At 49.9% G+C, this 27600-nt stretch overlaps 2 protein-coding genes across 2 annotated transcripts in view; one reads left to right on the forward strand and one right to left on the reverse strand.

The window, feature by feature from the left end:
* Positions 1-14683, forward strand: part of LOC139215048 (regulating synaptic membrane exocytosis protein 2-like) — a 28659-nt gene extending 13976 nt beyond the window's left edge. The window contains exons 18-42 of the mRNA XM_070845869.1: positions 539-701; positions 799-822; positions 1946-2014; positions 2696-2831; positions 3344-3451; positions 3856-3906; positions 4112-4177; positions 4458-4517; positions 5691-5858; positions 6818-6927; positions 7838-8083; positions 8192-8460; positions 8548-8683; positions 8793-8834; positions 9041-9079; positions 9656-9682; positions 10038-10060; positions 10159-10214; positions 10714-10842; positions 10957-11141; positions 11993-12128; positions 12253-12365; positions 12504-12605; positions 13819-13958; positions 14083-14683. Of these exons, the coding sequence (XP_070701970.1) occupies positions 539-701; positions 799-822; positions 1946-2014; positions 2696-2831; positions 3344-3451; positions 3856-3906; positions 4112-4177; positions 4458-4517; positions 5691-5858; positions 6818-6927; positions 7838-8083; positions 8192-8460; positions 8548-8683; positions 8793-8834; positions 9041-9079; positions 9656-9682; positions 10038-10060; positions 10159-10214; positions 10714-10842; positions 10957-11141; positions 11993-12128; positions 12253-12365; positions 12504-12605; positions 13819-13958; positions 14083-14268 (2784 nt within the window). The 3' untranslated portion in view covers positions 14269-14683. The remainder of the gene's footprint in view (positions 1-538; positions 702-798; positions 823-1945; positions 2015-2695; positions 2832-3343; positions 3452-3855; positions 3907-4111; positions 4178-4457; positions 4518-5690; positions 5859-6817; positions 6928-7837; positions 8084-8191; positions 8461-8547; positions 8684-8792; positions 8835-9040; positions 9080-9655; positions 9683-10037; positions 10061-10158; positions 10215-10713; positions 10843-10956; positions 11142-11992; positions 12129-12252; positions 12366-12503; positions 12606-13818; positions 13959-14082) is intronic.
* Positions 14684-15324: 641 nt separating this feature from the next.
* Positions 15325-26116, reverse strand: lrp12 (low density lipoprotein receptor-related protein 12). Its single transcript, XM_070845873.1, has 11 exons — positions 26025-26116; positions 23875-23931; positions 23662-23797; positions 23236-23438; positions 22839-23086; positions 21350-21499; positions 21048-21269; positions 19987-20253; positions 18746-18948; positions 18517-18649; positions 15325-18421 (listed from the first exon to the last, which is right to left on the reverse strand). The coding sequence occupies exons 1-11, from the start codon at positions 26089-26091 to the stop codon at positions 17471-17473; spliced, it is 2637 nt and encodes an 878-aa protein (XP_070701974.1). The 5' UTR covers positions 26092-26116; the 3' UTR covers positions 15325-17470.
* Positions 26117-27600: the final 1484 nt, after the last annotated feature.

Genomic DNA, 27600 nt, shown 5'->3' on the forward strand with positions numbered 1-27600 from the left:
CACACAGGGAACATACTGAGAACAAACTGAGAACACCCAGAAAATACATGGAGAACACACGGAGAATGCAAGGAGAACACCCTGAGAACACAATGAGAACACACAGAGAACACGCAGAGATCACATGAGGAGAACATACAGTAAACATACGGAGAACACACAAGAACACACAGGTAACATACTGAGAACATACTGAGAACAAACTGAGAACACAATGAGAACACACAGAGAACACACAGAGATCACATGAGGAGAACATACGGAGAACACACAGGTAACATACTGAGAACAAACTGAGAACACACAGAGAACATACGGAGAACACACAAAGAACATCCAGAGAACACACAGGGAACACACGCAGAACACCCAGAGAACGCAAGGACAACACCCTGAGAACACAATGAGAACACATGGTGAATACACAAGGAACACACAGAGAACCTGACCTGTCACTGTAAAGGAACAGTCCACAGAAAATCTCAGCAGCTGTTTTGACAAAATGTTTGTTAGTCAGTTTGTTTGCCCCCCCCCTTAGGTTCTGATAGAACTGGACTCGGCCCTCCTGGACGATCAGCCTCACTGGTACAAACTGCAGCTCCATGACGTGTCCTCTGTGCCGCTGCCCAGCGCCTCCCCCTACCTGCAGAGGAGAGGACTGCAGGCCGAGGAGGGGGGGGCAGGGGGGAGGAGACTATACAGTGAGAGACACACACTCTGTCTGGTTGTTTGTGTTTAATTTTTTTCTTCTTCTATTGTTGATTTTGTTTTTTGTTTTCTCCCATGATGCCTTGCCAGACAAAGGTCCTTACTATAACTCAGGTAATGACACCTGTGTGTGTGTGTGTGTGTTTGTGTGTGTGTTGCTGCTGTAAAACACTTGTAGAACTGTCTTAGGCCTCGCCCCCTGTCAATCACAGGTGTCAGGTGACTTTGGCGTTTCTGTTCTGCTGTTGTTTGTCTGAGGGTTTCTGATCCCGGCGGCCCTCAGAGGTTCCACAGGTTTAGGAAGTGGTTCTGGGTTCCATCAGACTGGCCCTGATGGTGATTCCAGGTTGTTAGCGTCCCAACGGATATGGATGTCTGGGAGTCCTTAACAGAGGTCCAAGAACGTTTGCCAAGAGGGTCCGGATCCCAAGAACCCTGGGAGGGCTTATGGGAGAACCAGAGAATTTTAACATCTGGAATTCCTGAGGAGGTGTCATGGGATCTCAGAGGGTTCCAGCTGCTTTTAATTGATGGATGAAATTTCAGGGTTCCTTAGGAGGGTCTTAGGTCCACAGAGGGGTTCTAGAGTCTCCCAACAGGGTGTAGATGTCTGAAAAGAGCCAGCAGTCATGGCAGCATGTCAAGGGGATCCTGGGGGTTCCATGGGTTCCTTTGGAGGTCAGGGGTTGTTTTGTCTATTGTTTGTTTTGGTGCTTTAGTAGGATATTCTAGGGTTCCTAAAGGGGCTTCCATGGAGGCTCCTGGGGCCAGACACGTAGTCGTAGTCTCAGGTCGGGTTCGTCTGTTTGATGGATGAAGCTAGACGAAGCTAGACACGCCATGTCACACCTTTGAATGTGTTCATTCAAATAAACAGCCGAGAAGTCACTGATGGAAAATATGCTGCTGCTGCAGCCGCCATTTTTTCCTCTGTGAAGTGTCTCATTTTACCCATAATGCACTGCATCAGTCAGAAGGAAGTTTAAGGCAGGTAAAGAAAAGAGCCTGACTGGCAGTCGGTGTTCTCTAAGAAACCCCAGGGTTCTTTACAATATTCTAGAGGTGGTTCAGGGGGCTTCAGGGGGATCCTAAGGTGCTGCTGAGGATCCTAAACTGGACCTGAAACCTTTCAGTTGGATTATTCTACTTTCAGTAGGCGATTAGAGAGGATTAAACACCAGCTCAGTCTGTGTCTATGTCTCTCTCTCTCTGCCCCCCCCCCCATCTCTCTCTTTAGGGTCTCAGAGGATCAGTGACAGCGAGTTTTCAGATTACGACTGTGAAGATGGCATTGGAGTGATATCAGGTGAACTCATCATATTCATATACATATACATACATACACATACATACATACATACATACATACATACATACATACATACATACATACATACATACATACATACATACATACATACATACATACATATATGTGTGTGTGTGTGTATATATATATATATATACACTTTTGCCCATAAAGTTGGAATAAAATGTTTTTTACCTCTTCTCATGAAATGATTGTGACAATGTGATTTATTCTTGATAAATAAAGTTTATATCTTCTCAACCTTTGCAAACTGTGTATTCAGGCTTTAACTAAATTGGGGGTATTGAACAATTATTCCAACTGTATGGGCAACAGTGTGTGTGTGTATATATATATATATATATATTTACACACACACACACACACACACACACATACATATATATATATATGTGTGTGTGTGTGTGTGTGTGTATATATATGTGTATATATATATAATACTTAATACACACACATATATATATACATATTATATACATCCTGGTGTCTGAGTGCCTGTTAGGTAGTAAAAGTGTTGGAACTGGTCCAGTAGATCACCTCAGCCAGCAGCCACCAAACGGGCTGCAATGGCTGCAACGTGATCCTTTGGGACAACTGCACCTGATCACAGTAGGTCCACTAAAAGTCCCTTTTGATGCTCTGTTTCTTTGTGCCCAGACTATAGACAAAATGGGCGGGACCTCCACAGCTCCACCCTCTCAGTGCCAGAGCAGGTGATGTCGTCCAATCACTGCTCGCGATCTGACATGGTCAGGATGAGGTCACGGTCGCCGAGCCAACCGCCCCCTCAGAGGTAACCACCTATGTTTGCTCATGAGGTCAGACCAGGTGAGGTGACTAAATCTGAGCTTTGATTGGATGCTGGGGACCAATGAGATGAAATAAGATTATTGATTGATTGTTTATCAGGGACCAATAAGGGGACATCTGTTCTGGTGCAAACACTGGGTGTCCAGACAGCCACTCAGCTTCCTGACAAGCCTCACCTTCATTTCACACCACTGTGCTAGCAGTAACCCTCTGACCCTCTGACCCCTGACCTCTGGTTGCCAGTGGTAACCCTCTGATCTCAGATCTCTGACCTGTGGTTGCCAGTGGTAACCCTCTGATCTCAGATCTCTGACCTGTGGTTGCCAGTGGTAACCCTCTGATCTCTGACCTCTGACCTCTGGTTGCCAGTGGTAACCCTCTGATCTCTGACCCCTGACCTCTGGTTGCCAGTGGTAACCCTCTGATCTCAGATCTCTGACCTGTGGTTGCCAGTGGTAACCCTCTGATCTCTGACCTCTGACCTCTGGTTGCCAGTGGTAACCCTCTGTACCCGTTGTACCGGGAGGACGCCGTGCGGCTGCTGCGAGGCTCCAGGCTGAGCCGAGCGTACTCTGACGCTGGCCAGTACAGCAGCCTGGACAGGTAACCATGGCAACACACAGCAATGCACCTGACCTGGGTCACCTGGACGCTGGCCAATCAGCACAGTGTGCAGTCCAGCCAATCAGCACACAGCCCGAGTTTAATGACACGTTGAGGGGGGTGAGGGGGGTGGGGGGGGTGCCCCCCTGACACCACTCAAACACACAGCGAGGACTGGAGCGGGTCTGAACCAGGACCCAGGTCAGGTTGTAGTACTGATACTAGTCCTGGTTGTAGTACTCATAGTACTAGTTGTAGTCCTACTTGTAGTACTGGTCATAGTACTAGTTAGAGTACTAGTTGTAGTCCTGGTCTTCGTACTGGTTGTAGTACTGGTCATAGTACTAGTTGTAGTACTGGCTGTAGTCGGTTGTACTGGTCTGACTGCTTCTCTGTGTATTCAGGAGGTCACTGAGGAGAATGTCTGTTGCCAACTCTCTCGACTCCCACGACAGGTACTGTATTGTAGCAGTAGTACTCATAGTATTGCTGGTAATACACATAGTACCACAAGTAGTACTAATAGTACCGGTAGGAGTAGTAGTAGTACTGGTAGTAGTACTTGTAGTGCCAGGAGTAGTACCTGCAGTACTGGTAGTGGTAGTAATAGATGCAGGATTAGGTTGTGACCTCCTCGTCTTGTGTGCTTCCGTGCGTCAGGTATTTTAATGGTCCCAACGCTCTCTGGACAAACCACATGATGAACGGGAGCTGTGAGGACTACAGGTGAGCCCTGGGGCTTGTGGGTAATGTAGTGTAATGTTAGTGGATGATGTCGCTTTTGTGCCAGTCAACACTGAGTGAATTTTATTCTCAGAGGTTGGACTTCCTATTGTTCAGAGTTTGTGAGGGGGGGGCATGGTCTGTCCAGGTATTCTTCAGGATGTACCTGCTCGTCCTGACAGGAGGCCTCTGACGGAGTCACCTGGATGGGCTAGTGGGAGGGTGCAGGTGTGGTTTGGTGACTGGTGATGATGTGGTGTTCTGACGTGTTTCTGTTCTTCAGTCAAGACTTCATCCCTGACTTCCCGTATGAGCCTGATGCCTTCGAGGAGGAGCTGCTGAGGTAAACAGACGGACAGGTGGACAGGTGTACAGACGGACAGGTGTAGAGTTAGATGACATCATTAGGTCCTCAGTCTCTCCTCCTCCTCCATCCCTCCATCCAAACCTCAGGCCTTCCTCAGTACAAAGCATGCCAACTTTAGACTCCCGTCCCTGGGTGTCCAAACAGGGACAGCAGCAGTCATGTGGTGTCAACTACCCAGCTGGACTCAGGTGAGTAAACACAGCTGGACACCTGGAACGATGTTACATCAACTCAAAGGTCCACCGACAGGTCCTCATAGGCTCAGCTGATACTAGCTTAGCATGCTAACATTTTCTAGAGAACAGGGCAGTGTGGAAGGTGTGTGTGGTGACTGTGTGGTTGAGTGAGTGAGAGTGCAGGCAGCAGAGGGAAAGGTAGGGCTAGCGGCTAGCGGTTAGCAGTTAGCGATAAAGCTGTCAATTTAGCAGGAAATGTTCAGAGAAGGTTACAGCACAGGAAGACTGAAGGCTCACACTCATCTCTGTTCACACCTGTGATGTTTCTGTTCTGTTCAGAACATTCACCGAATATCACATTTACACAGTGACACCAAACGTCCTCCCGATGTTCTGTGGACTTTTCTCCACAGGATGAAGACCATAGACTGAAAGCTCTCGCCTGGCTAACAGCTCAGACAGACATTATTTTAAAAACTGTCCACCATCCAGGTGTGAAATGGGATCTGTAGTGTCCTGGTGAACCAGGTGCAGGGACACCTAATCAGATGGGAGCGGCGGTCCCAGGCAGCGTACCTGAAAGCTCGGGGCAGGTGTGTGAGTGGACCTTTGAGTGGAGGACATAGCGTCACAGAGCAGGTGTTCAGGTGTGTTTACTCACCTGAGGAGAACGCTGCGGTTCCACCTTCAAACTGATCGGCTCTATGTGTCGAGAACAACCTTAGAATTTCACTCCTTCCAACATCCTTTCCCTCTCACAGAGGCCTTATGGGAGACGCAGTGCCTTTCACTTTTCTTCTTCTGTGGTGTCTGATTTCCATTCGTGCCTTACATCTTCTGTTTACCTGCCTCACAGCCCTCCAAAGGTGCGACCAGCTGGCCGTCGTCATGGTGACATGACTGACTAATCGTTCCTGCAGGTGCAGTGGTTGTCATGGTGTCAGTGGGTAATGGTTGTCATGGTGATGTGCAGGTACAGCCGGGGAATGGACCGGCGGGATTACTACACTCGCTCTCGCTCGGCTGACCAGCGAGCACTGGTGGACCGACCACTCTACACTCGGTCCCTCTCCACCGACCGAGCTGACTCCACCCACCTGAGGTCTGGACACTCCGCTCCCCCCTCACCTGCCTTGACCAGGTGACCCACAGGCAGCCAATCAGAAAGCAGCTCTACCAAAGTGGAGTCTGTGGATGTGGTTCTTATAAGAGAAGCATGGGTCTGTTTGAGCATTGGCCACACCCCTTTTTCTTTCAACCCCTCCCCTTCAGTGATGTCACACTATCTCATTAACCTTCTCTTTTTTTTTAATGTTTCATTTTCTGACCCGTTTATTTTACAGCATGCTGCCTGTCTGTCTGTCTCTCTGTCTGTCTTTCTGCCTGCCTATCTGTCTGCCTGTCTCTCTCTCTGTCTGTCTTTCTGCCTGCCTATCTGTCTGCCTGTCCCTCTCTCTGTCTGTCTGTCTGTCTGTGTGTGACTTGTTGACGTTCGGTTTCCTTCCTGTGTATCTGGTTTTGTCCAAACTGAACTTGTCGTCCTGCTGAATCCGTCCTCTGGACAGACAGACAGACAGAGACAGACAGACAGACAGAGACAGACAGACAGACAGACAGACAGACAGACAGACAAACAGACAGGCGTCCTCTCTGTGTCCATCTTTACTGTTGCAAACATAACCGTCCTGCTTAAGGGACAGTCCGTATTATTGGCGGTGGGGTTGTACAGTCATGTGATCCTGGCGGCCTGCAGGCGGTCAGCGGTCCACAGATGGACCTGATCAGGACGCAGCCTCTGATTGTTTTTTAAATCGGTGGCGGTGGAGTGAGACGACTCATCTGGTTCAGTTTGGACAAACTTTACAAGCTGAACACGAGTCTGAGCCGACTCCAGCTGGCTGATCAAACCATCCTGTAACCTTGGAGACACAGTCCTGTGGTCAGATTGGTCTTCTGCCATGTTCACCCCCCCCCCTAGTTATCCTCTAGCTGTGTGCTAACTCATGTAGCGTAGCTACACTCTGACGTCTGACTTGTGACCTCTGACCCCCCTCCTTTCTGCTTGGTAGTTTGATTCCTGCTTTTCCTTTTTTCCGACAGGATGAACCCGCGGGGCGGTTCGGCCCAGACGAGCCCATCAGGAACACCAGTCTGCAGCCGCCGAGGACGCCAGCTGCCCATCGTCCCGCCCAACGGAGCTACAGACAGAAGTACGTCTGTCAGTCACCTGTCAGTTGACGTCTGAGGCAGCCAACCAGCTGCTGACCAGCAGTGACGGTCACAGTCTGACCAATCAGAGCAGAGATGGCAAAGTGCCATAGAACACATTTTTGTGTTTTCCTCACGTCGTCTCTCTAGAACCGTTTTGTTCTCTGAATGAGTTTGTTCCCTCTGAGCCACAGACACCAAACTGTGTAGACATTTCACTGAAAACATGTGATTCAGGATTTTAGTTTGGTCTGAATGTAACTGAAGGATGCTCGACCTATGGTCGGTCGCCATGGTTACGACAGTGTGAAGATGCTGAGATGAAAGGCATGGTCGCCCGTGAGGGGGGGCGCTCTAATGGTGGGTCCTGGTCCTGTCTTTCAGGTGGAGGGGAACCCTTCGACAGCGTGCAGACAGGTACAGGCTGTTCTCTGTGTGTAGTCTAAAGTTCCTTCAGCATAGAACTAGAACGGTTCTGCTTCCCTGTAGAACGTCTGAGGAGAACTCTAGTACCTGTAGTTGTATCTGTCCTGATATCAGGTAACACTGTGAGAATTATTAAAAAAAACATACATCTGAACCACATATGGTGGTTCTTGGGCATGCTGGGAAATGTAGTCCCTCCAGAAGGTCACAGCAACTCGTCTGAGCCATCGTCTGGGACGGTCAGCGGGTTCAGGTTCACTGTCAGTTAGACCTGATGCTGGATCATGGGACAAGGTGCAGGTGCTTCAGGTAGAGGCTCCCTGACGGTCAAGACCAATAGGAGTTTTAACAAGCAGCAGTAGAAGAAGAAAAGCTGCCACGTGATTGGTTGCAGCTGAAACAGGTCATGTGATCATTCATCGTTTGTCTGTTTTCATTGATCATCTCTTCTGTCTCATTTCTCTAAAATCTTCTGCCATCCATCAGTTTTGGCAGCGTTCACCACAGGAGCACCAACGGCAACTGTAGCCCCTCCCACTCCACATCATCAGGCCCCACCCCCTGCACACAAACAAGCCCCCCCCCTTGCCAATCATCAACAACCTCCTCTTATACGGATCCAGGCTCCGCCTCCTCCTGCTCCGCCCCAGCCCCAGCCCCATCTGCCTCCTGCACCTCTACGTGCACCTTCACCAGCCCCGCCCCCAGCTCCTGTCCAGATCCAAGCGCCACCCCGAGCACCTACCCAAGCGCCAGCCCCAGCCCCTACCCAAGTGCCAGCCCCAGCTCCGGCACCTACCCAAGCGCCAGCCCCAGCCCCGGCACCTACCCAAGCGCCAGCCCCAGCCCGAGCACCTACCCAAGCGCCAGCCCCAGCCCCTACCCAAGTGCCAGCCCCAGCTCCGGCACCTACCCAAGCGCCAGCCCCAGCCCCGGCACCTACCCAAGCGCCAGCCCCAGCCCGAGCACCTACCCAAGCGCCAGCCCCAGTACCTACCCAAGCACCACCCCCAGCCCCAGCACCTACCAAAGTACCACCCCCAGCCCCAGCACCTACCCAAGCACCACCCCCAGCCCCAGCACCTACCCAAGCCCCACCCCCAGCCCCAGCTCCTATCCTGGACCCAGCCCCACCCCCTGCTCCGGCACCTGCCTCTGCTTCAGCCCCACCCCCGCCTGTTCCAACAACTGCCCAGGCCCCTCCCCCAGCTCCTGTAGTCCAATCACAGCTGCCTCCCGAGCCCACCCTGCCTGCTCCACCGCCTCCAACACCTTTGCCAACACCTACCCCTTCCACCGCCCCCTCACCTGCCCCACCCCCACAGACTCCAGGTGTGTATGTCACAGGTTTGATTTGTAAGGTTTGTAGACCTGTAGATCCATGAGAACCAGTCGCTGCTGACTTCATTCATTCATTCATTCATTCTGTTAATCCTGTCAGATCCAGACAGACGCTCAGCGACACCTGGAGGGACCAGAAAAGGCAAGTCCTAGCCTCACGTGGATGTGATCATGTGTTCAGGTGATCCTAGTCAGCTGGTAAACTCGTAGCCTGCTCAGGTGTTGCTGTCCAGGTGTGTGGAGGTGAACTCTGGTATCTGATTGGTCTGATGTGAGGAGGATCACCTGAACAGGTGTGTGAGTATCGCTGTTGTCTGACTAATCATCTCTCTCTCTGCTATGATGCAGAGGTCAAATGGGAGGACCAGCAGAAGAAAACAGCCAATGGTATGGTACTACCTGTTAGCCACGCCCACCTTAGACAGGTGGCTCCTCCCCCCATAGAACACTCAGTCATGTGACAAGTTAGTTAGCTGACTCTGTGAAGAGATGGCCATTAGAGGAGTATTTCGTGTTTGGATTTCCTGTTTCTGACACTTCATCATCAGTCAGATCAGGGTTAGGTATCAGTGTGTCCTCAGGTAGATCTAACCCTCTGCCATCTGCACAGAAATGAAACCGTACGTAATGTCGGCTGATTTTGTGGCCAAGAGGAAGCATTTAAATGCAGTAAAGAGTTGGACCCAGAATTGAACCTTGAGGTACCATGACGACACTCTGTGGAGACAAATGTTGTTTTTAAACAATCAGCTTTCATAAAATAACAAGTCGAGAAAAATGAAACCAAACATGAATGTGTGTGTTGATCTTCTGTAGTGTTGAAGTTTATCGATGAAGGTACCAAATATGGATACCCAGTCCATCCAAGTCTTTGTCCTTCTTCCTGTTTCTGTGATTTCTTGGTGAATTCTTTCTCGTCGGGTTGATTGTCTTCTGTTTTCCGTCCCTGGTGGTCCTGTGAAGGCGAGGTGTTACCACCGAGCAGAGAAGGTATCTGTCCTCATCTCTTTTCTCTCGTTTCCAGTCTGACTGAACTTCCTGTTCCTCTCGTGTTCATCTCGCTTGTTTCTGTCGGCTTTGTCGCCGATCGCTGAGTTGTTGTTGATCACTGGTGACTGTGTGATGTCATAAGAATGACATCCAGATCAGGTCTCAGCGTCTGTCGATGATGATGATGAACGTGATTGGTTGGTTTTCAGTGTGATGGCACTTCAGATTCAGTGACATCACTGTCCAGAGACCTGAGACTATGACATCATCAATTCTGTTGAACATAACTATGACATCATTGTTTCTGATAACATCAGAGCTGTAATAAATTGACTCTCCTCTCGTCTCTTTACAGGTGTGATGAAGGACCCATCAAAGGTGAACAGACTGAATTACATCATCTCTGGCATCACACAGCACATACATCACTGGTGATGTCACACACCTGCTCACCTGTCATCTGTCTGTGTCTCCAGATGTCCTTTAAATCATCAGACAGTGACGTCAGCGAAGTGTCTGCCATGGCCACCATGTCCGCCCTTGTCCGATCTGCCCGCAAGATGAGGTGAGACCAGCAGCCAATCACAGGCTGAGGATTGATGAGTGTTGAGTTGAAGTTTAGAACATGTGATGTAGAAACCTCTAGAGGTGCCAGAGGAAGCATTCATTCTCTGTGGAGCATGCACATGACCAGTAAATGACACATGACCCTGCCTCCAGCAAAACATCATCCCATGATGCATCAGTCATCTTTCACCATGTTTTAACATCTGTTGCTGGTTACACATGACTGAGTTTATGTTAGCATGTGTTTCTTAAATACCATGCTATTAGCATGTTTTCATTAGCTTGTTGTTTAAATACCATGACATTAGCATAGTTACATTGATGTTTTATTTGCTACCTGTGTTAGAATTTTGTCTTTCAGTTAGTGGGATCTTGTTTGTCATAGCATGTTGACTCAATATCATTCTGTCTTCTGTTGCATGTCTGCATGTGGCTGCTCTCTCTCCTCTCATTGGTTGAGGCAGTCGGGCGGAGGCTCTGGAGGGCCAGTCGGTGGAGTTGGGGGCGGGGTCAGAGGGAGCACAGGGGGCGTCAAAGGATGGAGCTATGCTGCAGAAGCGCGAGTCAGTGGAGGAAAAGGAGGAGGTGGAGGAGCCTAAGACTTCAAAGTAAGCAACCAACCAATGAGGCGTCTTAGCAACAGTAGTGACCCCACCCAGTTCCTCTGTGGGCTGCTTTGACCCCCCCCCTCCTGGTCTCCCCTGCAGGCCGGCGCAGGCGTCTGGAGCTCCGCTCACCAAGTCGTCAAGCGTCGGTGGGGAGATTTGTTCGTTGGGGAGAAACGACGACGACGATGATGACAAGAAGCGACGCTCAAGCTTTGGTGCAAAGATGATGGGGATGGTGGGACTGGGAAAGAAGAGCCAGAGCGCCTCCCAGCTCAACCCCGAGGGTCAGTACAAGTTTAACTAGTAACCAGCAAAAGTCACCAACAGATTCTAATATTTATCCTTCGGCTGAGCAGCGTATGGTCCGCCTTTATGCTGATGACACTGTCTTGTTTTTCACGAGGTTCCAGACCTCTTTTATTCGTCTGTACCTGACTGAGTGTGAAACCTACCTGATCCGGTTCAGCTGTAGAATAACCGAGGAGACGTCGGCCTCTTAAAATTCACTTTAAACATCTCAGTCAGAAACTAAAAATCCAAACTGGAGTCTGATGCTGGAACAGAGTTCGATTCTCCTTCAGTGACAGAAGGAAAAATCATCATGAATCCACAGAAGACTCCAGTTCATTCCAGCAGGAACTAGGACGCAAAATATCAAGCCAACAACGCCGTGTAATCAAAACGATTACATCATCAATTCATTCAAATGAAATGTATTCTGTTATTTGATGAATAAAATCTAAACAACGTCAAATAAAATGTAGTTTTAACGCTGAAGTTTTATTTAGTGAGTTGCAGAGCGATGCTGCAGCTCGTGATTGGTCGAGTAATTTCCTTCAGCAGCCAATAAAAGTTCAGTTTGGTCTCGTTACCTGATGGTTTCTGGGCTGAATTCATCTGAATCCACTGAGATCCGACAGGAAGCAGCAAACAGACAGGAAAAGCTAATGGCTAACGTGCTGAGGCTAGCGTTACTCCAGTCGGCCGTCTTTCCTGTTGATGTTGGAGGGAACGAGTGCTCGCCGTGGTCACATGACAGAAAGATGATGGCGCTCTGCTGCCTCCTGCAGGAGGGATGATGCAGATGATCATGTTAGTCACATGTTCTCCTCTTTGTCTCCATCCCTCCATCCAGAGGAGGAGAAGAAGAAGAAGGTGATCAGACTTCCTGTCCAGAGGAGCGTAGAAACCGGCCTCGCCATCGACTTCAAGTCTCGTTTCACCCGTCAGCCGAGCCGCGACCCCGACGCCGAGGAGCCCAAACCTGGAGCGTACGCACCACTCCTCCTTTACACCTCCTTTACTCCTCCTGCACACATCCACTCCTTCACTCTTCCTTTACTCCTCCTCCTCTCCCTCCATCTTTGATCTCTCTCTCTCTCTCTCTCTCGTCAGTCTCATCTTTCCTGGGGTGAAGTTGGCGTCGGACAAACAGTTCACTGGCTTCCTGGAGGGATTAGGCCCCGCCCAGCTGGCTGGACGGCAGACGCTGGCCACGCCCCCCATGGGTAACGACCAATCAGAATGTCTGTTACACTTTACATGTCAACATATTTAAAAAGGCCAGTCTGCTCTGATTGGTCGGCTGTTTTTAAAACATCTAAGACACGCCCTCTCTGTCGTCTGATTGGCTGTCTGCTGGTCAGGTGACATCCAGATCGGGATGGTGTTCCGGAAGGAGCGTCTAGACGTAGAGGTGATCCGAGCCCGGGGGCTTGTGGGTAAACAAGGCAACAAGAACACGCCAGGTAACGCTAATACACACTAACCGGATGAATAAAGTATCCATCTATCTACACACTAGCACACACTGGTACACACTAGCACACACTAGTACACACTGGTACACACTAGCACACACTAGTACACACTGGCACACACTAGCACACACTAGTACACACTGGTACACACTAGCACACACTAGTACACACTAGCACACACTAGTACACACTGGTACACACTGGTACACACTGGTACACACTAGTACACACTAGCACACACTAGTACACACTGGTACACACTGGTACACACTAGCACACACTAGTACACACTAGCACACACTACTACACACTAGTACACACTAGCACACACTAGCACACACTAGTAGACACTAGCACACACTGGTACACACTAGCACACACTAGCACACACTAGTACACACTGGTACACACTGGTACACACTAGCACACACTAGTACACACTAGCACACACTACTACACACTAGTACACACTAGCACACACTAGCACACACTAGTAGACACTAGCACACACTGGTACACACTAGCACACACTAGTACACACTGGTACACACTAGTACACACTAGCACACACTACTACACACTAGTACACACTAGCACACACTAGTAGACACTAGCACACACTGGTACACACTGGTACACACTAGCACACACTACTACACACTAGTACACACTAGCACACACTAGTAGACACTAGCACACACTGGTACACACTGGTACACACTACTACACACTAGTACACACTAGCACACACTAGTAGACACTAGCACACACTAGCACACACTACTACACACTAGTACACACTAGCACACACTAGCACACACTAGTAGACACTAGCACACACTGGTACACACTAGCACACACTGGTACACACTGGTACACACTAGTACACACTGGTACACACTGGCACACACTAGTACACACTGGTACACACTGGTACACACTGGCACACACTAGCACACACTAGCACACACTGGTACACACTAGTACACACTAGCACACACTGGCACACACTAGTACACACTGGTACACACTGGTACACACTGGCACACACTAGTACACACTAGTACACACTGGTACACACTAGTACACACTAGTGTAGGAACCTGTAAAAAGATAATAACATAATATAATGATGGTTTATAATAGGTGTATAAATCAGAAAAACTTTACTCCGAGTGTGTGTGTGTGTGTGTGTGTGTAGCTGCCTATGTGAAGGTTTACCTGATGGATAACGGAAAGTGTGTGTTGAAGAGAAGAACACGTCTGGCGAGAAAAACTCTCGACCCGCTTTATCAGCAACAGCTGCAGTTTGAGGAAAACCCTGAAGGAAAAGTCCTGCAGGTAACACACACACACACACACACACACACACAGATACACAGTGATACACAGTGATACACTTGGAGTGTGTATTATAAACTGTGTGTGTTCCAGGCGTGTTCACTGTCTGTCCGTCTGTCTGTAGATAATCGTGTGGGGCGACTACGGTCGGATGGATCATAAATCCTTCATGGGTGCAGCTCAGATCCTATTGGACGACCTGGACCTGTCCAACATGGTGATTGGCTGGTTTAAACTGTTTCCTGCCATCTCATTGGTGGACCCCGCCTTGGCCCCGCTGACCAATAAGGAGACAGAGGGCAAGTCGTAGCGTCAGGAGGTGGGACGAACTGTATCGCCATAACAAAAGGTCAACAGGGACACGTTGTTGCCAGATGGAGCCTAAATAACTCCCATGATCCTCTCTGCTGCTGCATGCTGCATGATGACATCACAGCAATGACGCAACAGTGTCACAATGATGTCAGCGGGGAGGAGCGAGGCTCAGATCCCTGCTGCTCAAACAGGAAATGACCCTACTCCCAGAGAGGGCACGGCCACGCAGCAAAGGATGCTGGGAAGGAAAGGAGAGGCCATGTGACCCCCAGCATCACAGTAGCTCCTCAGGAGCCACATGACTGTTAAGAGGCATGTCCAGTAACCAGGAACTGATCGTTTCCATGGAGACACAGGAATAGCTGATTCTTACGGTTTTTGCATGGAACGATAAAAACAGAACATAAAAAAAAGTTGAAACATGAAAACTGAAAAATAAAGGTTCTCAAACCTCTGTGGTTCTCTGAAAATGTGTTGTATGTGACCAACTATGGTTCCGTAAAGTCTGATACTCTGCAGGTATCCACGGTTCCACAGGTATCACTGACACGATTCTGGTTCATCCTGTGAAGGTTCTACAGTTATAACCAACAAGATTCTGATTCTATGAAGGTTCCACATACATCAAAAATAATATTTTGGTTCTGTGAAGGTTTCACAGATGTTGAAAATAAGATTCTGGTTCTGCACAGTTCTCCTAGTGTTCCTGGTGAGGTTCTTTATGGTTCTTCAGGTATCAAAGTAAGAACAAAGATGGCTGATTTACAGTAAAGTTTGAATCTTACAAACTGAATGTCTGTTCTCGTATTCTGTTTGTTCTCCATAAAGACAGTAAAGAACCATTCGATTAGAACAACTTACATAGTCTGAATTTTCAGATCAGTTTGGTGACATCTGATCGTCTGAAGTTTCACATTTTAATTGTTCCAAGAGTTTAAGAAGAACCTGTTAGAAGAACCGAACAAACCTTCACTCTGGTTCTTTAGGAGCTTCAGATACTTGACGGGGGAGACAGACGTCCTGCTCGTCAACACCAAACGCCAGACGGACGTCAAGTCCAGACACTTTTAATCTTTAGTGCAGTTTAACAGTTTTTTACTTTACAGACTCAAAGAAAAAAAAACACCAAACGAGTTGAATCATGCAGGTCAGAAAAAACGGCTACGACACAGAAGAACACAGGAACACAGAAGAACATTAATAATAATAATAATAATAATAATAATAATAAATATACAGTCAGTCGAGGTCCACTGAGATCTGAGAACCCTAACCTACGATCATAAATACAGACGGGTCAGTTTGAATGGCTTCAGTCTGAGGAGGAGGAGGAGGAGGAGGAAGAGAAAGAAGAGGAAGAAGAAGATGAGGAGGAGGAAGAGGAAGAGGAGTGGGAAGAAGAGGAGGAGGAGGAAGAAGAGGAGCAGGAGTGGGAAGAGGAGGAGGAGGAAGAAGAAGAGGAGGTAGAATAAGAGGAGGAAGAGGAGGAGGAAGAAGATGAGGAGGAGGAAGAGGAATGGGAAGAAGAGGAGCAGGAGTGGGAAGAAGAGGAGGAAGAGGAGTGGGAAGAAGAGGAGGAGGAGGAGGAGTGGGAAGAGGAGGAGGAGGAGGAGGCGTGGGAAGAAGAGGAGGAGGAGGAGGAGTGGGAAGAAGAGGAGGAGGAGGAGGAGTGGGAAGAAGAGGAGGAGGAGGAGGCGTGGGAAGAAGAGGAGGAGGCGTGGGAAGAAGAGGAGGAGGAGGAGGAGTGGGAAGAAGAGGAGGAAGAGGAGGAGTGGGAAGAAGAGGAGGAAGAGGAGGAGTGGGAAGAAGAGGAGGAGGAGGAGGAGGAGGCGTGGGAAGAAGAGGAGGAGGAGGAGGAGGCGTGGGAAGAAGAGGAGGAGGAGGAGGAGGAGGAGTGGGAAGAAGAGGAGGAGGAGGCGTGGGAAGAAGAGGAGGAGTGGGAAGAAGAGGAGGTCAGATTGAGCTCTAATCCAGAACTGAACCTGGTGGTTCTGAAACTGGTCCAGTCTGGATCTCAAAGTCCTTTATGCTGAATATGAAGTGTAAACACGACCTTTGACCTTTCAGACACGTGGAACATCATCCAGAACGGATCCAGAATGTTCTCGGTTCTCAAAGAACCATCAGAACCAAAACCTTCTCGGTAATGGGACCTTTTTCTAGGTCTCAGACAAGAGCTGTCTAGAACCCGGATCTCCCTTTAGAACCGGTGAACTGAATAGGGACAGACTCTGAACACCAAGAGAGAACCGCTATGATGAGGGTCACATGACCCGGGGAGGTAGCCCAGTTAGCTTAGCATCATTTGTTAGCAAACTGCTGCCTGAGGGGTTGTTTGATTTAACCTCTTAGAAAACTATAAAAATGACTGAAAATGATGTTTGTGCTTCATTTTGAAAACCAGCGTCAGTGTCGGCGTTCGATCTGTTTTAACTGACGTTTGATCGGCGCTTCCGTCGGAGATGTCGGCCAGATTAGTTTCATGAAGCCACACGTCAAACTGTGTTTGTACAGTACCACTGGTCTCACCAGGCTACCAAAACCTAGCCTAAAGGCAGCTACCTGTGCCTACCTCCATGGGTCACATGACCTTAGTCATCTTTAGCAACTAGCCCGGGGGGGGGGGCATTTAAACTGTTGCACCTGACCAGAAGTCTGACACGTAGACGGTTCAGAAGCAGAGAGGGTTCCTTAGTTTGTTCTGTCAGGACACAGTTTACAGTCGTACCAACGAGGAGGAGGTCAGTGATCATGAAGTCGTACCGCAGGAAGTCCTCTGGCCGGGAGGCGGGGAGCGTTGTAGTGGACGGACCGCACTGGGGGAATGGCGGGGGGAGTTTTCATTGTCGTACCAAATCAGAATCCAATCAGTGACATCACTCCCGTCAGTCTCTGATTGGTCCATTCATCTCCGACATCACCAAAAGCTAACCCTTAATCCAGCTAACATGCTAACACATGCTAACAAGTATTAGATTATCCCTGTGTGGTTGTGGTTCAGTCTGATGTGTTAGCATGTTGGCTAGTTGTAGTGCTGAGTGAGATGTTAGCATGTTGGCTAGCTGTAGTCCAGTGTGAGGCGTTGGGTCATGGTAGTATTAGTAGCGTCGGCCAGACAGTTCACGTTAGCTAGCAGTAGATGGAGTTTTAGAAGTATTAGCTCATCTGTTAGCATGTTAGCCTGGCAGGTTAGCCCGTTAGCAGAGCAGCAGCAGCTCGTCGTCGCTGCTCTCCGTCTTGCCCGTGGCCTCCAGACAAGCATCAGGGATCTGAGCTGTGTGGACCATCCCACAGTGTTCACAGGGACCATCCCTCCCTCCTCGACAACCGTTTCCACGGTGATGGCGGGGGTCGTGGCCAGAGGTGGAGGAGGGGTGTGGCTCCAGCAGCGAGTGTCGGACATCGCTGACCAATGAGGAGGACGAGGAGGAGGAGTCAGAGTCAGAGACCGGGATCAGGAGCTCCACGTCTTCTTCTTCTTCTCTGCTTCCTCGTTGCTCGGCAGCTTCTGCCCCGCCTCTTCCTGTCTCCAGCTGGCGAAGCGGACTGTGATTGGTCCAGGTCTGGTCCTGCTGGTACTGGCTGGTTCTGGTCAGGTTCCTGGCGAGGCGATGCAGGTTCTGGGCCAGGCGTTGCAGGGCGGAGGTGGGCAGAGTCTGGAGCTCTGAGGCGTCGCTGTGACATTCAGGATCTGGGGTGGAGGTTACCACGGTAACAGGGCTGGAGGGGGGCGGGGTCTCTCTGGGCCTGTCCCGGCCTCGGTCACGGCCAGGCGTTGGGGTCACAGAGGTCACGGATGCCGTGACAGATACCACTGCCTCCACTGCGGTGGATGGCGGAGTTTTGTGGGGGAGGGGGGCGACGGGCCCGCCCACGGCGCCCACGCCTCGCTCCCTCCCTCGATCGCCCTCCGTGTCCGTGTCATCGGAGTCTGGAGACAGTACGTCCGAACCAGAGCTGCCAGTACTCCCCGTGCCGCCGCTGTCCTCCAGGTCGGCCGACACCAGAGCCAAAGAACCCGACCGTCGCGACCGCGAGAAGGTGAAGAGACGGCGCAACAGGTTGCTATGACGACCAGAGGGCAGTCGCAGGGAGGTGAAACCGAGCTGAGAGCGAACAGCCAGACGGAGGTTTTCCAGGACGGACGCCTGAAGATGGACAGAAAAGAAGGAAATACAGGACGTTAAGTCACAGACAGACAGGTAGAGACAGACAGGTAGACAGACAGACGGTGTGTCTGTACCTGGCTCCCGGAGCACACTGGGAAGTCCTCCACAGGTGGGATCAGTCCCTGGGCGATCAGCTGACCATAAGAGGGCGGGGCTTCCCTCCTCAGGAGCTCTGCCTCCACTCTGGACAGCTGCGTCTCAAATGACCTGCAACAACCAATCACAGAGCTGGAATCACACAGCTGGAGTCACAGAGGGCAGCAGTAACCAATCAGGGGCAGCGAAGGGGGAGGGGCGCCTCACCTGCGTTCAAACATGCGCAGCGAGTAGAGCTTACAGGTGCAGCCGAGGGCGATGACCAATAGGAGGCCGCAGATGAGGCTGCCGATGACGGCGGCGGTGATTACTCTGGTGGGGACGATGACGGGACAGCTCTCCTCGTCACTGCCGTCGCCGCAGTCGTCCTGGGCGTCGCACACCCACGACTCGAACACACAGCGGTTATTCTGCCAGGAGGTCACAGGTCAAAGGTCACCGACGTTACGCTCATCGACCCCGAACTAGCTAACAGTGTTAACAGCTAACAGCTAGCGCGACCTCTCCGTCTGTCCCACGGACGTCTGAGGCTCCGTTCATCCTCTGAAAGCTGCTCAGTGGAGCACGAAGACAAAAAAGTTCCACTTCCTGGATAAAAGAGTACCTCATCACGAGGATCTTCCTCATCCCACAGACCCTGGAGCACTAGTATCTCTAACTTCCCGTTAGCCCTCAGCTACCTTGAACGGTGACAAAATGATTTAATCATCAGCTCTCTAGACTTTCCAAACATTATCGGACTGAACTGATCAAAATCTGACAGTGACACGAGTCATTATCCGTCTCTTTCACAATAAGAGTCTGTGGAAAAAGTCTTTATGGCCAAACGGCATCGTGTGACGGACGCCACTGTTGTATTGACACAGTTTGACCGCTCGGCTTCAGAGCCTGGAGAGCTTCCTGGGGGGGGTTGGACAGTTATATATATTCTATATTTGGACCCGCTAAGGTAGGAGCTGCTCCTCCTGGGGTACATCCACCCATCCACTGTGTATGTGCCCACACAGCACGGGGAGAACAGGAGAACTTCACACAAAGGGTCAAGGTTCAAACCACAAACCTGCTGCCCAGCGGATCAGAACCTGGAACCTTCTAGCTGTGAGGGAACACACCAGCTCAGCTTTATCACTAACCCTGTGAAGTACTGAACTGAACGTCAGCTCATCATTACCTCACCAGCGATGATCTGTTGATTATTTCCCGATTAGTCGGTGAGTTGTTTGGTCTGTAAAATGTTCAAAAATGGTGAAAAATGTCGATCATTGTTTCTTGAAGCCCAAAATGACTCAAACGTCAGCTTTCTGTTTCAGAGGAAGAACCAAACCAGGAAATATTCACATTTAAGACGCTGGAATGACGTGTGAATCGATCAAACAGTGGGTGATTAAATTAGCAAAGTGACGGATAAAGCGGATGTGGTGGCGCTCAGGTATGGCTGGTGTCGCTACCTTGCAGTGGAAGTTTCCCGGCTGGCAGAAGAAGCAGTTCTTCTCGTCTGACCCGTTGGGGCAGCGGTTCTGGTAGTTGCAGCGGTCCGATCGAGGGTAACAGGCTCCATTTCTGGAACAGGGGAACTCGTCCTCCTGACACGATGAACAGTTGAGCTCGTCCCGGCCGTTGGGACAGTGCCAGTAGCCATCGCAGCGCTGCTGCTCGGTGTAGCAGCCCCAGTTCCCCCCACAGGGAACCTCCCATGGCAGGCAGAACCCATCCACCTTAAGAACACAGAGAGAGAAGAGAGCCACATCAGACAAAACCAGTCCACCTTAAAGGAACTTGGGTCCTCTCTGTCCACATCCTGGTGTCTAAATGACTGGTAGGTACTAAAAGTGTTGGAATTGGTCCAGTAGATCACCAACTCCACTGTTCTGTCAGGTAAAATGCCTGTTTTTGTCAATAGAGTCTGGTACTTTGGAAGATATTAATATAACAACTGTTATTCACCAGACTCCATTGACAAAAATAAGTAAGTAATTTTACCTCTTAGAACACAGGACTTTGTGTTACTGTGGAGTCTTAAACAGTTAGTTGATCCAAACTAACTGTTTAAAACTCCAAAGTCTCACAATCACACCAACACACTGACTGATGGAGGCAGCAGCTCTAAAATCCCTGTTTTAGTGAATGTAGTCTGGTGTGTGTGCTGTTTGTGGTTAAACCAAAAGGATCTTCCAGGTCTCTCTCTGTAGGGATCCTTTCCATGATGCTGTCACACACTTAGAATAACACTCTGAGCCTGTCAGTGGATCAAACAAGCTCTTTTAGTGGACCTACTGTGATCAGGTGCAGTTGTCCCAAAGGATCACGTTGCAGCCATTGCAGCCCGTTTGGTGTCTGCTGGCTGAGGTGATCTACTGGACCAGTTCCAACACTTTTACTACCTACCAGTCACTCAGACACCAGGATGTGGACAGAGAGGATCATGGGTAGAAACAGGGGAGTTACACTTTAAACCCCAGCAATAGATTCACAGAAAAAGGTTTGACAGGTGAAAATGAACCAGACTCACTTGGTATGTGACATTGAACCCTCTGGCGGCGTTAATCTTGTCAGCGTAGAAATGGACTCGGAGCTGACCGGATGATGACACTACAGCAACTGGCGCCCTCGAGTCGAAGGCGGTGAGCACCCTGAGGAGACGGCGAGGGTTTTCTTCCAGGCCGTCGTAGACCTTCACGTAGTCGCCGTAACCCGTCCCGTCCAGTTTGAAGTCTGTGAACCGGAGGATGACCTGCAGGGGGAGGAGTGAGGTGTTAGCCAGGGGTCATGGAGGAGCTCTGCCAGGACGCTGAAGGTCAGAGATGGGGTTACCTTCCTGTGGTCTCCAGTGTCAATCAGCCAGGTGCAGTTACTTCCTGGAGGGTAGAAGTCGGGGTAGTTTGGAGAGCTGAAGGAACCATAGAAGTTCCTCAACCATTCTCCACAGGTAGGAACGTCACAGTCGATCTCATCGCCGAGATCCTGGACAAACAACCAGCAAACACACACACACAGGTTCAGGAAATCTACAGGGTCAGTTAGACATTAAGACTTTAAGATGTTTACAATGCTGCCGTTTCATTAAGCTCCTGCTAAAAAAAACCTGTAGCTCACACTGGCCACTGCCTTTCGCCCAGATATCGGTGCAGTTGGACGATTATTTACCAGGAAATGTTTCCTACACATGATGTTTATATTTCCTGTTGGGGATGTGCGAGGGGACGCCGTGACGCTGAACCCTAACCCTGCAGAGAGAGGGTTAAAGTCCAGGATTCAGTACATCGAGTGACAGGTTAGCTAACCAGCTAACTAACCAGCTAGCTGCTCCCTGCTGTCCACACAGACACTACGGTGGCCACCAATAGCAAAAACCTACAAGACTAACAGGATCACTGAGACGTTCACCGTCTGGAGGGGAGAACGTCTACCTTCAGCACATCGATGTGCAACTCCTTCACTGATTCCAGCCGAGATTTTAAGACCCTGTGAGGAGTTTAACACCTCAGCAGAGGAGGAGGTCCCTCTCATGGCTGCTTTTGATCACAGCCAATCACCAAAGGCGTCCTTTGATCTGGAGCGACGTGATTGGCCCACTACAGGGGTGGTGAAGTTGAGGGCGACTCAATGTGTGGTGTAGAAACAAACGTACGCAGTATAATGCCGCGTTTCCATCGGCTCGACTTGACACGCTTTAGGTAGCGTTTCCACCGGCTCGACTTGGCCCTACTCGACTCGACTCGACACGCTTTAGGTAGCATTTCCACCGGCCCTAGTACCTGGTACCAGGTACTATTTTAGTGCCTCCTCGGCCAGGGTCGAGCTGACAATGCGACGTCACCAGACTGCAGACCACTGATTGGCCAGGGAGCGGCGTCACTTGATGAGTCATGAGAGCAACTATCAAACCCGCCATTTTTAAAACCCTGGAAACAGAGACCAAGCGTTTTTATTATTTCTGTGAACGAGGTAAACGGATACACACAAACCAAACACTCCACGTCCTTAGTTGTGTTTGTTTGTGCCGTATACAAATTACGCTACCGGAGTTTCGGCCCGCCTTGCTATGGCGACCCCGCCCACGTTTGAGGTGGTACCTGGTGTAATGGAAACACAACCGTGCCGAGCCAAGTCGAGTAGAGTAGGGCCAAGTCGTGCTGGTGGAAACGCGGCTTAAGACGGCTGATAAAGTCCTGGATGTGGGCGCGGATGAACAGTCTGAGTGCTGTATGACGGCAGCTACATTAAACACTACATTAACTCTTTCCATCACAGTCCTGGATGGAAATAACCACACTGACGGGGCGGGGGGGCACACGGTCACCTGGCAGTCGATGCTGCCGTCGCAGCGCAGGCTGTGCGGCAGGCAGGTGTAGATGCGAGTGTAGCGGGACAGGCAGGGGAACTGGTTGAGGCTGCAGGGCTGGAAGGAGAAGGGCGAGTCCACACACAGCTCCTCGTCAGAGTTGTCTCCACACTCGTCCATGGAGTTACAGCGCCACCAGTCTGGGATGCACTTCCCGTTGGAGCAGTGGAACTGGTCCACGTCGCAGCTGGACGCCTCAGGCTTTCCTACACCGACAGGGTCAGAGGTTAGCGGAGGTTAGCAGCCCCCCCCCCAACTCTAAGCTCTGTTATAGATGAGACAGAGGATGGTCGGGTCAGACCCCCCCTCTCCAGAGAAACCTGGATCAGCTCAGGAATCAGTCCCACATGCTCACCGGTGATGTAGGACAGCCTGAAGCCTTTCCCCGTCAGACTGTCGTCAGAGTGGAAATGGATCCAGACGTGGTCCTGGGAGGAGATGTAGGGGGGCGGCAGGGACGACCCACAGACCCTCAGACCATCCAGGCTTCTGTAGCTGCTGATGGACATCCAGTCTGAGGAGCAGCGGTGGGACCCCTGCAGGTCAAAATCTTGGAAACTACGGGGACAGAGAGGGGGCGTTACTAAGGTCATGACCCTTGTGACCTCTATACGACCTCTGACCTCACTGTGACATAACTGTGACCTCTGACCCAAGGTCTGTGTGACATTATCAGGCCTCTTTCTGTCTATGCTGGGAGTTTTTGTTGCTAATGCTAAATGCTAATGTAGATGACCACATACGTCCACGGTGGTCACCATGGAAACAGAGTGTGCGTCACCTGATGGTGATGGTGTCTCCAGGTCGGGCTCTGATATTCCAGCTGCAGTTCAGTCGGGCCGGATACTGAAAGGGCCAACCGGGGCTGGTGATGATGCCGCTGGACGCCCGCAGGAGGTCGGCCACCTCACCACAGGCTGGGGGGAGACAGGAGGGGTGGTTAGTTCATGCTGACGGTTTGGCTGAAACGACATCATCGTGGTTATGATCTTACCATTAGAAATCCCTGACACGTAGACGTTGTCGTTCCTCTGAGACGCAGCCATGCATCCTGAGAAACACAGTGAGAGTTAATGGGACAGAGCCACAGACTGTATGACACGGGTCAGGTTTAGACAGGACCCTCCTCTGATTGGTCAGTGAGCAGGTAGCCCCGCCCTAATCCCCCTGAGAGCAGAAACTCAGAAAATGTTCACTGAGCTGATAAATCAGGAGAGAAGTTGCCTCATTTCCTCATTGACTTCCATCCAATCAGACTTCTGTTTGGAGCCAGTGGAGTCGCCCCCTGCTGGACACTAGAGAGGATGCAGCTTTAAGGCTCTTCAGCATCGGCTTCACTGTTCAGACCCAGAGGACACCGACACTCTTTATAGACTGATACCGACCAATCAGAGGACGCTTCTTTATAGACTGATACCGACCAATCAGAGGACGCTTCTTTATAGACTGATACCGACCAATCAGAGGACGCTTCTTTACACAGACTGATACCGACCAATCAGAGGACGCTTCTTTACACAGACTGATACCGACCAATCAGAGGACGCTTCTTTATACAGACTGATACCGACCAATCAGAGGACGCTTCTTTACAGACTGATACCGACCAATCAGAGGACGCTTCTTTATAGACTGATACCGACCAATCAGAGGACGCTTCTTTATACAGACTGATACCGACCAATCAGAGGACGCTTCTTTATAGACTGATACCGACCAATCAGAGGACGCTTCTTTACACAGACTGATACCAACCAATCAGAGGACGCTTCTTTATAGACTGATACCGACCAATCAGAGGACGCTTCTTTACAGACTGATACCGACCAATCAGAGGACGCTTCTTTACAGACTGATACCGACCAATCAGAGGACGCTTCTTTATAGACTGATACCGACCAATCAGAGGACGCTTCTTTATACAGACTGATACCGACCAATCAGAGGACGCTTCTTTATAGACTGATACCGACCAATCAGAGGACGCTTCTTTACACAGACTGATACCGACCAATCAGAGGACGCTTCTTTATACAGACTGATACCGACCAATCAGAGGACGCTTCTTTATAGACTGATACCGACCAATCAGAGGACGCTTCTTTATAGACTGATACCGACCAATCAGAGGACGCTTCTTTACACAGACTGATACCGACCAATCAGAGGACGCTTCTTTATAGACTGATACCGACCAATCAGAGGACGCTTCTTTACACAGACTGATACCGACCAATCAGAGGACGCTTCTTTATACAGACTGACACCGACCAATCAGAGGACGCTTCTTTATACAGACTGATACCGACCAATCAGAGGACGCTTCTTTATACAGACTGATACCGACCAATCAGAGGACGCTTCTTTATAGACTGATACCGACCAATCAGAGGACGCTTCTTTATAGACTGATACCGACCAATCAGAGGACGCTTCTTTACACAGACTGTGGAAACAGGACGGCACTAACATTAGCAGCACTGCTGCTGCTCAGACTGAAGCATTGTGACAGTGAACTAACAGGATGTCAGTTTTAAGAATTCTGATGGTTGAAATATAACATAAAGACATTAAATAGAAGTGGAAAATAGCTCTCAGTAGAGTGCACATCTCTGCCAGGTCACCTATACCTAACCATAACCTAACCCAAGCCAGTATCTCTGTTCTCCACCTGCCTGTTATCAGGGGCTAAAGTGGGCTGAAACCATCTAGAACGGCGTTCCAGCTCCTGCTGACCGTTTCCTATGACCTGCAGCGACTGGTCACCTCAGAGCTGTTATCTGTGAGGCAGGAGGAAGCGAAAACAACCACGAGATGACTTCAGTTATTTAAAACTCTGTCTTCAGTGGAATTACAGAACAGCTACTGTATGGGGGGTAAACACTGTCACTGCGAGGGAAAAGAATCTGCAAACGTTAACATGGACTCTGGGAAAGTAAACCAATGATCAATAAAGCCTCTCATAACAGCAATACTAATAAAACAACATGGACCACTGTGAGCTGGACAGGACGTGATGTCAGACAACAGGACGTGACGTCGGGCCCCTCGCTGGGTTAATAGAGAAATAAAACAACCGTGAGAACTTTCTGTTGGTCTGGATCAGGGTTCAGGTACCAGCTGGTCCTGAGTCAGTGAACTCACCTGACAGTAGGAGCAGGTAGACGACACACGCTGAGCCGCTCTGCCTGCAGCCTGATCCGAGGGCCATAATAACCCGGAGGTCTCCAGCAGCTGACGATGATGACGGTGATGAAGGTCACTACACAGCTGGAGCAGCTGGCGGCCACGAGTCACACAAAACACTGAAGTCTGGCCGGAAACAGCTGGCAGGTCACAGCAGACAAAGACTGGCCGAATGATGTGATAGCTTAGCATCTGCTACACTCACATCGTGTGCTCGCTCCCCGCTGTCCTCCCAAACAGCTGCCGTGAGAGTCCTACTCTGCTCCAGCTGCTAACTATGCTAACAGTCCCAGTTAACCGACTCTCGCATCATATCCCGTCCTGGTGGAAACAAAGACTGCCGATAGCTCCGGCTAACAGCTGCCGTTAGCCGTCACTAGCCGTTAGCTCAAAGAACGGAGCCGTTAAACGGACCACATCTCACCACAGTAACGACCTCCGACTCATGACGGAACCGACCCAGCAGCTGTGTTCACACAGGGACAGACAGCCAGTGAGCGAGCTCTCTCTGGAGACACTTTAACCCGAAGCTAACAGCCAAGCAGGCTAACGTCAATAACACTGGTCGATTAGACGGAACATGCTAAAGGAGCTAGCTAGCCCGTCCTCCTCCCAAACGAGGACACAAAGCCGGGACAGTTAACCCGGGATAATCGGAGCTAATCCCGGCAAACTAACACAACAAGGTGAGCGGTTAGCAGCGCGAGCGTCGCTCTGCATGTCAGACTGACGACACCATCACGGTTTCTGCTAGCGGTTAGCTGTTAGCGGTTAGCTGTTAGCTGCTGGTGTCGAGCTGAACAACAGTCCGCAGCGACATCTGTGTATCTGTGTGTGTGTGTGTGAGAGAGAGAAAGAGAGAGAGTGAGTAGGTAAGCCCCGCCCCTCCGTGCGTGTCTGTGACGTCATGACCCCTAATAATAGATGATCAATAGATGATCACACAGCTGATAGCATGTTCTCTCTTTTACTAACAGAAGAACTTTATCAACAAGAACATTTTGTTCCAGAAGAACAGTTCATTTTTGGTTTATTAATGTAATTTTCATTTAGTTTCATCTTTTTAGTTTAGTTTTTTATTTTAAAACATGAAAGAAAATATGAACATACAGAAGATAAAGAGTTTTAATTCAAATAAAAGTTACATAAAGATGAACTCAGAGCAGCTGCAGCCCCCCCCATCACACACACCATGCCCTGGGTCTCGAAGCGGGTAGTTTTAAACTGCGGCTGCCTTGCCTACCCAGCATGCACTGTGATCAGGCCTCCAGTGAGCCTTCACAGCACAGGTAACAGCGCAGGTAATCTGAGACCTGAGTGCTGCTTTTGATACCATTGACCATCACATCCTGTTACAGAGACTGGAACACTTCATTGGTATAAAAGGAACCACATTAAGCTGCTTTAAGTCCTATTGATCAGATCGATTTCAGTTTGTTCACGTTAACAATGAGTCCTCTGTCCACACTAAAGTTAGACATGGAGTTCCACAAGGTTCAGTGCTTGGACCGATACTATTTACCTTATATATGCT

The sequence above is a fragment of the Pempheris klunzingeri genome, chromosome 16, assembly GCF_042242105.1.
Source record: "Pempheris klunzingeri isolate RE-2024b chromosome 16, fPemKlu1.hap1, whole genome shotgun sequence".
Lineage (NCBI taxonomy): Eukaryota > Metazoa > Chordata > Actinopteri > Acropomatiformes > Pempheridae > Pempheris > Pempheris klunzingeri.